This window comes from Chiloscyllium punctatum, chromosome 13 (genome assembly GCF_047496795.1).
Source record: "Chiloscyllium punctatum isolate Juve2018m chromosome 13, sChiPun1.3, whole genome shotgun sequence".
In the NCBI taxonomy this organism is placed as follows: Eukaryota; Metazoa; Chordata; class Chondrichthyes; order Orectolobiformes; family Hemiscylliidae; genus Chiloscyllium; species Chiloscyllium punctatum.
In genome coordinates this window covers 92,577,091-92,590,479 of record NC_092751.1, presented here as the reverse complement: position 1 = coordinate 92,590,479, position 13,389 = coordinate 92,577,091, and the positions used below count along the sequence as shown (strand labels likewise).

Genomic DNA, 13,389 nt, shown 5'->3' with positions numbered 1-13,389 from the left:
AATTTAATAATATTGAGGCACTAACATTGAAACATAGAATTAAATAATTTGTCTCAAAATAATTACATTTATCCAAGTTAGACATTCTGGAAAGGAGCTTCACCCACATTGACCTGCCCTTTTCTATGGCCTGAGGTTCCAACTATACTTCTAAGTAATCTCCATATTTAAAACTTCCTGAGCATTGTGTCTGGTGGTTTTCCAAGGCTTCGAACAGAATGTGAGAGAAGCAACATTGGAATTATAGTTTTCATCCTTCTCTGGAAATACAGTGTCCAGGATGCATGCTGCTAATCTAAATGATAAGGTAACACTAGTCCAGGATTTCCATTTGCAATTATGAATTCTTAATGGGGAGAGAAAGATGAATAAAGAACATTGTATTTTTACACAGAATCTATGGCACCATAATATACAGAGTTTGCCATCACAATCCATAGCGCATAATAGCTACACATTATGTTTCTTCATAGCTTGAAAATATTTAAAAGATATTTTTACCCACCAGCTTGTGCAGTTTAAACTGTTAAATCTTAGGCCAAAGATACCTCTTATGAGATTTTGCTTTAGATATTTTCAATCCAGCTAATGTTCGGCCAGCATTTCTTGGCAAAGGCATTGCAATTCTGAGCTACACTGAAAAAGGTCAGCCAAGGCTCCCACTCCTGTCTGACAACCAAAGACACTCAGGAAATTGCACACACATTGATGGGAAGAGTAGTCATGTTTGGAATCAGGGATACAAAGTCCAATTGCTTTTAGACACAGATGGTTTTACCTCATGAAAAATGGCCCTTTTCCCAATCGATCTACATCAGTCAATATTATCAAGTGGGATATTTGAAAAGAATCACTTCATATGGGATTGAGAGAGGGTAATTTGCTAAACAGTATGTTGTAAAGGAATTTGTAAAAAATATTTTAAACGCAGGATTATAAACATTCAAAACAAATTGGGAGCAATGATGCCTATAAAATATACCGCTAACGTTAGAATATTATAGAATTAAACAGTGTTCTAATCAATGCATGTATCAATCAGTGTTTCTTTGTTAGCTCTAGCCCAATGTTTACATTCATTTTGTCATAACACTGATTCGTGATGAAACGCCCTCTGATTATTTTTAAGTCACTCTGTATGCAGCTTCGACTAATCGTGTGGTGGTAGAAATTTGCAATACACCACTTAGTGCAATTACAATGATGCCGCGATACCAAATCCCCATTGCATTGACCAATGTGGTTATGATCTGTGACAGATATTCGCATTTTGGGATTGCCCAGTTTTTCTCATGGGGTGATGGGTGGGAGGGAGGGATCAAGTATGAGCCAAAATAACACAAAATTTGCAAAAAAAATGAAATGCGTGCCTGAGAATCTCTGCACGTAAGTATTATTGCAAGTCTTTTCTGTGGTTAAGCTAAGCGTAGCAGCTCTGAATGCAAATAGCGACAACGTTTTTCAAATATATGGGATTCGAAAGATTAAAGAGACATGCGCAAAGGCTTGGATACAGTCAAGTTTGAAAATGCTGAGTGACTGAAACAGTCAAGTGGAAACACCGCGCGGCCGCTAGATGGGACTGTTGCATCATGCTTGCAAAACTGGAGCACCGGCCAGATAGTGGGGAGTTAGAGCAGATTAAAATGCTGCCCAAAGCAAACTAGAAGAACTTTGAACATATTACATCGATAGAAAGTCGTCTAATTTTAAATCTGAAAGGATCCCGGACACACGAACTATCATGATGTTGCCTGGTGTGAAGTCGTATTTAATGTTTCAATTTTTTTTCAGGTCCTTTTCAACTTGAAATAATGCAAACATCGAACACTCAATAAAAGGACACAGCGCCGGGCGATCATTTGACCATGTCTTCTGTATTGCCCGGGACAGGGAGAATCAGTTACCTCCTCCTTCAAGTTAATATTAATCACAATAACTTGATCACTTAGTTTCTGGGGAAAAAAATCGGCGTCAATTGCTGTCCACTGAAGAGAGAGCCGCTCCCTCCCCCAACGCCCAATCTCTGGGCTGGGGGAATGGTGGAAATAGTGAGTTTGATATATGAGTGATGTGCATCAAACAAAAGACACGGCATTTGACGAGTAAACTCGCCGCCTCCAACAAACACATCATATTGGAAAATAAAACCACAGGATTATCAACCATCTAGTACCAACAGTCTTGTTAACTATCAATCAGTGGCCTGCTGGAAAACAAGCCACATTTAAAAATAAAGCTTTTTTGAATAATAATTTTAATCAGCCAAATTCAAAACGTTCATAATTGCAATATTACTGATGAAGACTTACATTGTAAATTAATCAACTATAATTGGCGCTTCTAATCGAAGAGAATGGTTTACATTTCGTTTAAATGGCAGAAAATTAATTATTTGTGCAGTGAGACTGGAAACTACACAACAGAACCACGTTTTCTTGAAAAAAAAACTTTCCTTTATTAAGGGCCAAATCTCATCCAAAAATTCGGAGCAAACTTCTAGTGTGACCTAGCAGGAAGGGGCGGCGGAGGCTGGCTCTGGGTGTGGGAATCACCTCTGGAGGTAAAGTGCTTTCGTTTGATGTTCATTTTTTTTGTATCGAACACCTCGGGGAGTCTTGGAATGTAGCGACTTTGGAAATTTACAACAACCGCCTGTAACCTCAACATATGAAGTCTCCTCAGTCTGTAACTCTGTCTCTTTAGTTATTAATAAAAAACCCGCCCTGATAAAACACGTTTAACGAATATCCATCAATCAATCGTGAAATAAAACTTTAGAATTAGAAAACGGAACAATTAGAGAGTTTATTTAACCATCAATGTACAAAAACACGTGAAATCCTCGTGACCCATCTGCACATAGAATAAACTGTACACTATTTAAGAAAATGTAAACAGTTTTTTTTAGAAAAACGTATTTTAAATGCACTTAATATATATTTAAATATTGGTAAACAATCTTCAGGCTGGACTGGGCTGATTCAGAAATGTCGCGGCTGCAAAACTAAACTCAAGCCGATCCCAGACCCGTCCGTACATTTCTGTATTTACACCAATCTATACATAGCATTAGGAAGATCGAAAACAGACGATCAGCTCCTCACTCGAACAGAAAGTTGGCGGTACAGTGCAACCTTCCTTCTCCAAAAGGGTTGCTTTAGCGTTTGACATTTTTTATATTGAAAACAACAGTGCCAAGTCATCGCGCTCTCCCTTTTGGGGAGCAAACGTCTCTCTCTGTCTCTGTCGAGGCCTGCACCCACGTCTCTTACAAAATGGTACAGTGACAGATTCGCAGCAGGGGGGTGAATTACAGGGACTAGGACGAACCTCCAATGTGATTGCTGTAGGGGAATCCGACGCCTTTTTTTCTCTCCAATTCACAGCGAGAATCAGGACTAAATGCAAGCTGCTAGGTTCAAGTGTCCACTGCATTAATCACTAAAGCCATGGTAGTTTAGATCAAATGGCAGCTTTATTATGTGGCGGGTTTACCACCGACTTCTTATGGAATTCAGATTGTTTCTTTTAAAAGGCGGCAGAATCTGAGATTTCTGTATAAATTATTCTGTATATTTTGATGAATCTTGATTGCACTTTTAACAGAGTAAAGGAATGACTAAGTGGGTTCACCACCCAGTTTCGGTATTACGAAGTCAATGTGAGCAGGGTTGTAGTGATTCCAGAGTTCCCTGAATGACCTTTTTCTCCCCCCACTCTGGTTCTGCCCAGTAGCCTCTCTGACTTCAATGTCTTAGGAGACAGAAAGGGGCTAGTCTCTCCTACAATTTACGACAAATAATACATTCCATATGTGACCGGGGCGGTGAACAATCCCGGCACGGGAAGAGCAGGGCGTTGGAAAGCGTTAGATGGTCCATACAGGTTGGGAGAGGTGAGATGGGATGCCAGGGGGAACGGCAGGCCGAAGGAAGGTAACAATGGCTTGGCGGCCAATTTCAGTTTCTCCAGTTCGGCCTCCTGCAGCCTCTTCGCCTTCGCCCGCCGGTTCTGAAACCAAATCTTCACCTGGGTCTCGGTCAGGTTGAGAGAGCTGGAGAACTCGGCCCGCTCGGCGATCGACAGATACTGTTTCTGGCGGAACTTGCGCTCCAGCGACAGAAGTTGCGACGTTGTGAAGGGGGTTCGAGGCTTCCTGTTGTTTTTGTGTTTCCTCAGGGTGCACGGGGGCGGGCTCGGGTGTCCTGCAACCAAAGGCACAGAGAGAAAAGAAATGCATTTCAGCGGCTCTGGGAGTAACTCGAGATTACACCAGCCCCAAGGAAAAGGGACAGCAAGGGTTTCTACAAGAAACAAATTTCCCAAAGGTGCCCCCGTGACAAGAACAGGCCTCTGTGTGGGGGAATTTATTTCTTAACTACCATTCGCTCACAGAACGGGAACATTGTTACACAGTGAAACAGCAACATTGTTGCAATAGCCGAACTGGAATATTGCTGCACACAGTCACATAAGAATATTGCTACACGGTCACACTGGAATATTGTTACACGGTCACACTGGAATATTGTTGCACAGTCACATAAGAATATTGTTACACAGTTACACTGGAATATTGCTGCACACCGTCACACTGGAATATTGTTACACGGTCACACTGGAATATTGCTGCACAGTCACATAAGAATATTGCTACACGGTCACACTGGAATATTGCTGCACGGTCACTCTGGAATATTGTTACACAGTCACACTGGAATATTGTTACACCGTCACACTGGAATATTGCTACATGGTCACACTGGAATATTGCTGCACAGTCACATAAGAATATTGCTGCACAGTCACACTGGAATATTGTTACACGGTCACACTGGAATATTGCTACATGGTCACACTGGAATATTGCTGCACAGTCACATAAGAATATTGCTGCACAGTCACACTGGAATATTGTTACACGGTCACACTGGAATATTGCTGCACAGTCACACTGGAATATTGTTACACGGTCACACTGGAATATTGCTACACGGTCACACTGGAATATTGCTGCACAGTTACACTGGAATATTGCTACACAGTCACACTGGAATATTGTTACACAGTCACACTGGAATATTGCTGCACGGTCACACTGGAATATTGTTACATGGTCACATAAGAATATTGCTGCACAGTCACACTGGAATATTGTTACACGGTCACACTGGAATATTGCTACATGGTCACACTGGAATATTGTTACACCGTCACACTGGAATATTGCTATACAGTCACACTGGAATATTGTTACATGGTCACATAAGAATATTGCTGCACAGTCACACTGGAATATTGTTACACGGTCACACTGGAATATTGCTACATGGTCACACTGGAATATTGCTGCACAGTCACATAAGAATATTGCTGCACAGTCACACTGGAATATTGTTACACGGTCACACTGGAATATTGCTGCACAGTCACACTGGAATATTGTTACACGGTCACACTGGAATATTGCTACACGGTCACACTGGAATATTGCTGCACAGTTACACTGGAATATTGTTACACTGGAATATTGTTACACGGTCACGCTGGAATATTGCTACACGGTCACACTGGAATATTGCTGCACAGTCACACTGGAATATTGTTACACTGTCACACTGGAATATTGTTACACAGTCACACTGGAATATTGCTATACAGTCACACTGGAATATTGTTACATGGTCACATAAGAATATTGCTGCACAGTCACACTGGAATATTGTTACACGGTCACACTGGAATATTGCTACATGGTCACACTGGAATATTGTTACAAGGTCACACTGAAATATTGTTACACGGTCACACTGAAATATTGTTACACTGGAATATTGTTACATGGTTACACTGGAATATTGCTGCACAGTCACACTGGAATATTGTTACACTGGAATATTGTTACACAGTCACACTGGAATATAGCTACACTGTCTGGAATATAGCTACACTGTCACACTGGAATATTGCTGCACAGTCAGACAGCAACATTGTTACAGTACAGCATGGGTGCATATCAAGCTTAACCCCTGCCATGTTTGATGGTGTGAGCATTCAATGAAGAAGGCGACCCGTATGCCGGGCACTTTCATTTAAATCCTGTCTTTCACAGACAATATGAAAGGACGACGTCTAAAAGACTATTGCCTCAGTATCGAATGGGAAAAGGGCGAGGAATGAGTTTCCCTGCAAACTCCAGGGGCATGCAGCGCTCTGTCAGTAGATCACAGATTCCTTTCCATCCCAACATGTCCCCTGTAAATGAGGGCCACTTTCTAACCTTTCAGAAGTTTGCGGCTATTCCCGAATACTTAGAGAATGGGCCTTGGGAAATATGGGCGAGTTATTCGATTTGATTTGAATGAAGTTGAGCAGCGTCCTAACAGCCGGAGTACAACTTTTATCTCAACTTACAAACGTATCAATGAGAATTCAGTGTCTGTCAATGGCCTTGGCAGATTGCATAGTTTTTGCCTAGAGTTACACACCGCCATACGAAGGCTTTGGGTCCGATACCAGGACTGACACTCCCGGGTCAGCAGAGTGTCAGCTCATTTCCAGTGAATACATTTTTTGCTCCCTTCAACCCTAAGTTTGATTTGGATTTCCATTTATTAAATAGCATGGGTCTTCATTCAGAAGAGTGCAACGCGCATTTTGTAGAATTGCAATTAGCATCAAATGCAATCTAAGAGAGAGGGTTCCGGGTTACTGAGGTCGGTCGGGAGGATACACCTCAACAGCCGTTTAAAATTCACAAATCTTGCCATTAGTTACTGCTTGTTACTAATCAAATCCTAACTGAAAGAACAAACCTGTATGTCTCTGTATGTACCAAAATCCTGTGTCTCACAAATATAATCCAGTCCGTGTCCCTCTGTACTCTCTATAACCCACAGCCCAGTCCGTGTCCCTCTGTACTCTCTATAATCCACAGCCCAGTTTACAACCGACAGTTTATTTTACAACCTGTAGTTTAGTTTACAACCCACCGTCCAGTCTATAATCTACAGCCCAGGTTATAACCTATAGCCCAGTTTATAACCCGCAGCCTCGTCTATAGCCAAAATCAAGCCTATAAATCACAGTCCAATCTATAACTTACTGTAGTGGTTATAGCCCACAATCTCGTCCATAATACAATCTTGTCTATAATTCAATGTTCAGTCTATAACTCACAGTCTAATCTACAAATCTGGTTTTTAAGCGACAGTCCAGTATATAACCCACAGTCCACCTTATAACCCACGATCTAGCCTAAATCCCAAACCCCCACAATGGGGATAGTGATGTAGTGGTCATGTTACAGGCCGAGTAACCTAGAGGCCTAGATTAGTCTTCAGGAGAAAGGAGTTCAAACCCTCACTGCAGCTGCTTGGTATTTGTGTGTTTGTGAGGGGAGCTTTTGATTTTAAATTCGATTCACAAATCTGGAATAAAATGCTGGTAATAATAGTGGAACTTGCACTGGACACACCTTATTCACTACCGTCCTACAGGGAAAGGTATTTGCACCCTTGCTCTACATGTGAGTCCCAATGGCCTTCTGAAATGGTCGAGCAAGCCATTCAGTCTGAAGGCAGTTGAGAATTGGAAATTAATTGCTGGTCCTGCCCGTGACTCCCGCTCATCAAGAATGAGTTGTTTTCAAAGTGTCCAAAATGTGCATTTTATTACTTTTTATGATCAAACTGCAGGAGCTGCGGTGTAAGAACTTCCGAGGAACCTAACTATAATTCCACCAACCCCCGCCATTTACTTTCTAAACTGGTTACAAAGATTAGAGTGGCAACTTTAAAAAGAAATTAATTCCACAGGATACAAACTAGAGTAAATCGACACAAAATCCCGATTCTGTCAGTTCAGTGTGACGGCTCTGCCATCCCCCCAGTGAGATAGGGAGGGAGGGTCACGGGAGAGTGAATGGGAGACAGGAATAAATGACTAATAGGAGTGAATGAGGGGAATAAGTAAGTCAGTAGGTGAGAGGAATGATGGAGAGTGAATGGGTGAGTGCAAGAGGGAGTGAGTGCAAGAGGGAGTGAGTACAAGAGGGAGTGAGTACAAGAGGGGGTGAGTGCAAGAGGGAGTGAGTGCAAGAGCAAGAGTGAGTGCGAGCGTAGAGCTAGTCAGTGAAATGAATGAAGAAATAGTCAAGTTAGGGGAATGAATGAAGGAATGAGATGGGTAGGTGAGGAGAGATTGAAAGTGAGAGGAATGGCTGAGTGAGTGAGATGTTAGAGGGAGTGAATGAGTGTGAGGGAAGGAGTGTGAGGGAAGGAGTGTGAGTGAGCGAATAGGTGATTGCGAATGAGAGATGAGTGGAGGAGTAAATGAGTAAGAGGGATGAGAGATGAGTGAGAGGAATAAATGACTGAATGAGTGAGAAACGAATGAGTGAGAAACGAATGAGTGAGAAGAATGAGGTGAGTGAGGGGAATGAGCACTTACTTGGAGGCGGTGAGTAAGAAGAACTGTTTTGAACCCAAGTGGACTGTTCCTTGTCGCTAAGATTTTCGGGTTCGTGCGAAGAGGAATTCTCGGGTAAATGCTGCAAGTCTTCTCCAGGGTAGTAAGTCCTGGAGGAGGAGGAGCTCTCCTCCTTTGAAGTGGAGGAGGTGACGGCAGGCACTGGGGGCTCTGAGGTGGAGCCCTGGCTCCTGAAGGGCTTTCGCTTTGAGATCAGGGATTCCACACTGAAGGGGAGGCTGGAAATCTGAGTGTTACATCCATTCGAGTCCATGGGGGAAGCGTCGCTGCAGTCTCGCCCCTTGGCTGCCGCCTCGGTGTCCCTGTGCTCTTTAGTCCCCTGGTTGTAAATGCCTTGGATAGTGCTCATCATCCGGTAGGAAGGGGCCATACACCTTGGGGAGAAACCACTTGTCAGTCAGTGCAGTAAAGCCCTCAGTGCTTTTCCGTTTGACATGGAGAGCCAGAGATAGAGAGAGAGAGAGAGAGAGAGAGACGCTCCCAAAGTCAAGCTCCTCAAGTCTGACTTGCCTACCCCTTGGAGCCGAGTTAGATCCGCTTTAAACTTCTGAGGGAGTTTGCTGTCATGCCGCCGCCCTCCAATGAGATGACGGGCTCAGGGAGCTGACGAGCAGAAAGTGGAGCCAATTGGTTTCTGGGTTGTAAAAGGCAGCGATCATTCTGAAAGAGACGAGGAGTTACTCAAGAGATCTCTTGCTGGGCACGTTTATTGATAGCTCAGGGGCGACTTGCTCCTTGGAACACGGTCGCAGGGAGCAATTTCAACGCAATTAAGCAGTGGGGCAGCCTTTAGCAAGATCTCATTCTCATTACGAGTTACTTATTGAAACCATGCTTTCGGAGAATTGAACAAACAAAAAAAAAACAACCAGTTCGCCTGGTCTTTAACTCCCAAGTTTCTTGAATACGAGTGGTGCAAGGATACATTTTCTGCATACTTTCAATCAGGACAATCTGCCCTGGTCTCTGCAACGCCAGCGACCCCCCTCCTCTGAGCCAAAACCATGCTTCATCTAAAAGCAAGAGCAATTCTTCAAGATAAGTCAAGGCATTTAATAGGCAGACAAGTTATGTTATGGAAGGCGCCAGCATCGGCAAGATCAAACGAGAGAAGCTACCTCAGGGAGAACAGGCAACCCGTTAACCCAACTTAACCAATTGTCCTCAAAACTTTCATGTTTGCTAAGAATATTCTCACAACGCTAAGAATGTTTTTATAAAACTTCCTGTAACACACACAAACACAAACACAGATCATGTAGACATCAATCGCATTCTATACTGAATATATTTAGAATGCTAAACGGGTTTTCTGCTAACTTTCTGTGTTTAATTTGACGAGGTTTTTTTCTGCTGAGTCGGCAGATTTAATTTTTTAAAAAGGTGATTGTGACTGACAGTCACAAAGCGGCGGGGTGGGGGGGGGGGTCGGTTTGTACTTAATTAAAGTCGAACCCAGACTATGTACCATCAATTAGCGCGGCCCTGATACTGCGGTCCCCGTTCACCGGAGAATTCTCATCAGCCGTTTGTTGGAAACCGTTTACTGTACAAACAGCAGCGAATTCACTTCCCTAATTCACACGGATTCGCCTCTTGTTTTTACTAGTGGGAAAGATACAAATTCAGCGACGGGAAAGCGCCCTGCAGTCAACAGGCGGAATGTCAGAATCTATTTCTATTTTCTAATACATCAAATGCATTTTTATCTAAGTTCTCACGAGCCGATAGTAGGAAAGATTACAAGAGGTCCGCTTTGAACAGAGATTTGCAAAATGTTATCACGTAGAGCATTTGTCATTAATAGACAGAACCTCTGTAAAAGAAAAAAATGTTTTGAAATTATCATTAAAGAAGATGTTCTTAATGAAATTGAGATACAATTGTTTCGTTTTGGCCTCGCTGGAATAACTGATTATTTTTTTTAAGGCAGAATTTAGACCACTGTTTCTGGGAAGGGTATAAGATTCTGACTGGTTGCGGGGAGGTTGGACACTATAAATTTCCGCAGAAACCATTCCGCGCTAGAAATCCATCGACCTCACAAAGAAATTAACTTTCCCAACTTCGACCACCCCGAACCTGGTTCAAGAAACAATTGTTATTTTTTTTTAAAAATGCTTTCAGAAGTATCTCTCTTCATATTCTCCAGTGAAATGACGGCCTTCAGCAGCAACTTGTCTCACATTGGAGGTAAACCGCGGTCCTTTCGGGCTCTGGTCGGATAAAGTTTGGGAAGGACACTCTGCCCAGACTTGTGTTAAACAGACTGAGCAAAAACAACAGAAAGGCCAACTGCGGGCCTGGGAGAAGGGTGCCGGAGTCAAGGATGTGTCACAGATGCACTGGCCCAAATATTGAGAAGACGGCAGCTCCTGAAAGGTCTGCTTTATCCAAAAAACGGCCAAATGTGTATTAATTTCAACAACATTTCACAGTGCGTTGGTTAGCAAAGCACCCCCCCCCCCCTTGCTGGTGTGTCTCATTGGTGGTTTTAAAGTATCTTGTATTTCACGTTCATGTCAGGTTGCTATTCTTACAATCACATATGCAGGATTTATTACCAATTATAACATTTCTACCCAACTGGAGTGATGAACGAACGAACCCCACAGCTCTTCATTTCGTTTTGAATTTATACACTAGCCCCGTTAATATTGAACCGAACGCCCCGTACAAACTCATTAACCGAACTAAATAAACGCGCTTCCTTGGAAGAGGAACGAAAGGTTTGTGTGTACAGGACATAGCACTGGGGGCTAATTTTTGCTGCATTCTTATTATCCGCCCGGGTTCAGTGATGTGGTCAAAGGCTGACAGAGCGGATTGCTTCAGGTAGGAGAATGTCAGCAAGATCAGAGCCTAAAGTAAGTGTGTCTTACTGTAGCAGGCAGATGTGTCAACTTTGAGGAACACACGCCTTAAAGGAGTACACACACACAAAAGAGTAAATGACATAAGGTCAGAATATCCTGTAAAGGGAGTTAATAATAAACTGTTGATATTTTAAGTAATTGGTCATCGTTAATCTACATTCATTATGTTGGAGCTTTCCGTTAGTAGCTCACCGCTGGCTACTGCGGCTGAGCCGACCTTCAACCGGATTACACTCCCGTGAGATTTCATGTTCCTGATTTTTAATACATTTCTGATGTTCTCTGGACTAACATCGTTCGTTTCTGGTTGGACTAAACTTGCTGAATAGCTATTGACTCCACACGTTTTTGTTTGAGGTGGGGTGGGGGGGGGGGCGAAGGTGATGGTGGACGGTAATGCAAATTGTCCTTAAAAACTGCCCAAACTATAAACGCGTTGCCCCTTCGTAATATTACTAACGGGGAATTTTAACCTTTTCGGAATGGAAGTCCTCATATTTCCAAAGTATCAGCGAGTTTTGAGAAGATTTGTAGCTCAGGTTGAGGGATTGCTTCCTTCCAGCTCAGTGTGCAAACCTCCATCCATTGCCAACATTTATAAGTCGCTCTATCAATTTTACTTAAATAACTGGACCCGAATTCTCCCTCGATTTCTCAAAAGCCCCACTTTTTAAAAAACAAAATTCTACCAGTGATCAACCCGAATCTCTCCAGTGTCTGTCAGTAATGTGACTAAACAGTATACTTAAGAAGGTGCACTTGGTCTGATGTCTGGGTTTTAGGTAGATAAGACAGATAGCTAAAAGTACAAACAAGCGCTTCCTTTTTTTAACATCTCTCCATAAACTTTTAACTACTTATAAAGTTAACCCGGGAACTCAAGACGTTGGAAACCTGAAAGTAAAGCTGAAATTATTACTGGAACTCGGCAGGTCCGGTAGCTTCTGTAGAGAGAAAGCAGAATTAACGTTTTGGGTCCAGTAAACCTTAGGAATAATTTCTGTTATTGTTTCTAGTTAACAGCGTTGTGTGAAAACTAGATTAAATCAATTGTTTTATTTTAGACCTGTTTCGGGTTGCGTGGCATTCAGTCGCTAACATATTACATACAAATGGGATTCTAAATGCTACCGTCTTGAAATTCATTTGGCAACTCATCAAATTAATTAAGTCATCAAACTTCAAAAGCACACGCGATCATTGTCCTTCGGTGGATTTCAATCAGTTTCAGTGGCCTCGGACACAGGACAAGTCCCGGCTGTCGAATTTCTGCGTGAGTTTCACCCATTTTACACTAAATCGATATTTGGTGGACAATTCTGCTATTTTAAGTGTAAATAAAAAAAAAGAGTAATTGACTCGGTTCAAACAATAAAGATTGTGCTCACCAAATAAATATATAAGGCAAGAAAATATGTAACAGGGTTAGTCAGAGAAAATTATCCGAGAGACCAATGAAGTTTTCATTTGGTCAGGCCTCTAAATTTGCACATACATTGTCGTCAGTCGCCAGTTTAATTGACAAAGCCATCGGCGACAATTAGGTCACTGTAAATCTCTGCAAAAACTCATCAAACTCTTCCTGGATTTTGTTTATCGCCCTTAAACAAAGTTCAAGTGCGATATAAACACATAGATGTCTGAGCGAGACTTGCATCTTGCTGAATACCTGTGTGTTTGAAACGCACCGTTAAGAGAGTTGGTGGGAAATAGGGTTGTAGGAGGGCAGCCTCCAATGATAATGGAAATGTTTGCGACGGGATGTAAATGTTATCTGTCGATTGCAGTCCCAATAAAACCAGAGCGCTCCTTTATGACGCTGACCCTGGAGATAACATAGAATTTTTTTAAACTGGAGTTTGAGGGCGAGCAATGGAAATGGCAAACTCAACAGAACCGGCATTATTTCACAAGTAAAATACCCACCCTCTGTATTTGGCTAATCCACGATTTATGTGACTGCCTGAAGTATATATATATATTTTAAAAACATACAAAACCGTGTTTTGTTTATAACCAG

The 13,389-nt window shown here is 42.3% G+C and overlaps 1 protein-coding gene across 1 annotated transcript; it reads right to left on the bottom strand.

Moving 5' to 3' along the window:
* Positions 1–2,783: 2,783 nt before the first annotated feature.
* msx3 (muscle segment homeobox 3) lies at positions 2,784–9,209 on the bottom strand. Its single transcript, XM_072583246.1, has 2 exons — positions 8,455–9,209; positions 2,784–4,208 (listed from the first exon to the last, which is right to left on the bottom strand). The coding sequence occupies exons 1-2, from the start codon at positions 8,861–8,863 to the stop codon at positions 3,793–3,795; spliced, it is 825 nt and encodes a 274-aa protein (XP_072439347.1). The 5' UTR covers positions 8,864–9,209; the 3' UTR covers positions 2,784–3,792.
* Positions 9,210–13,389: the final 4,180 nt, after the last annotated feature.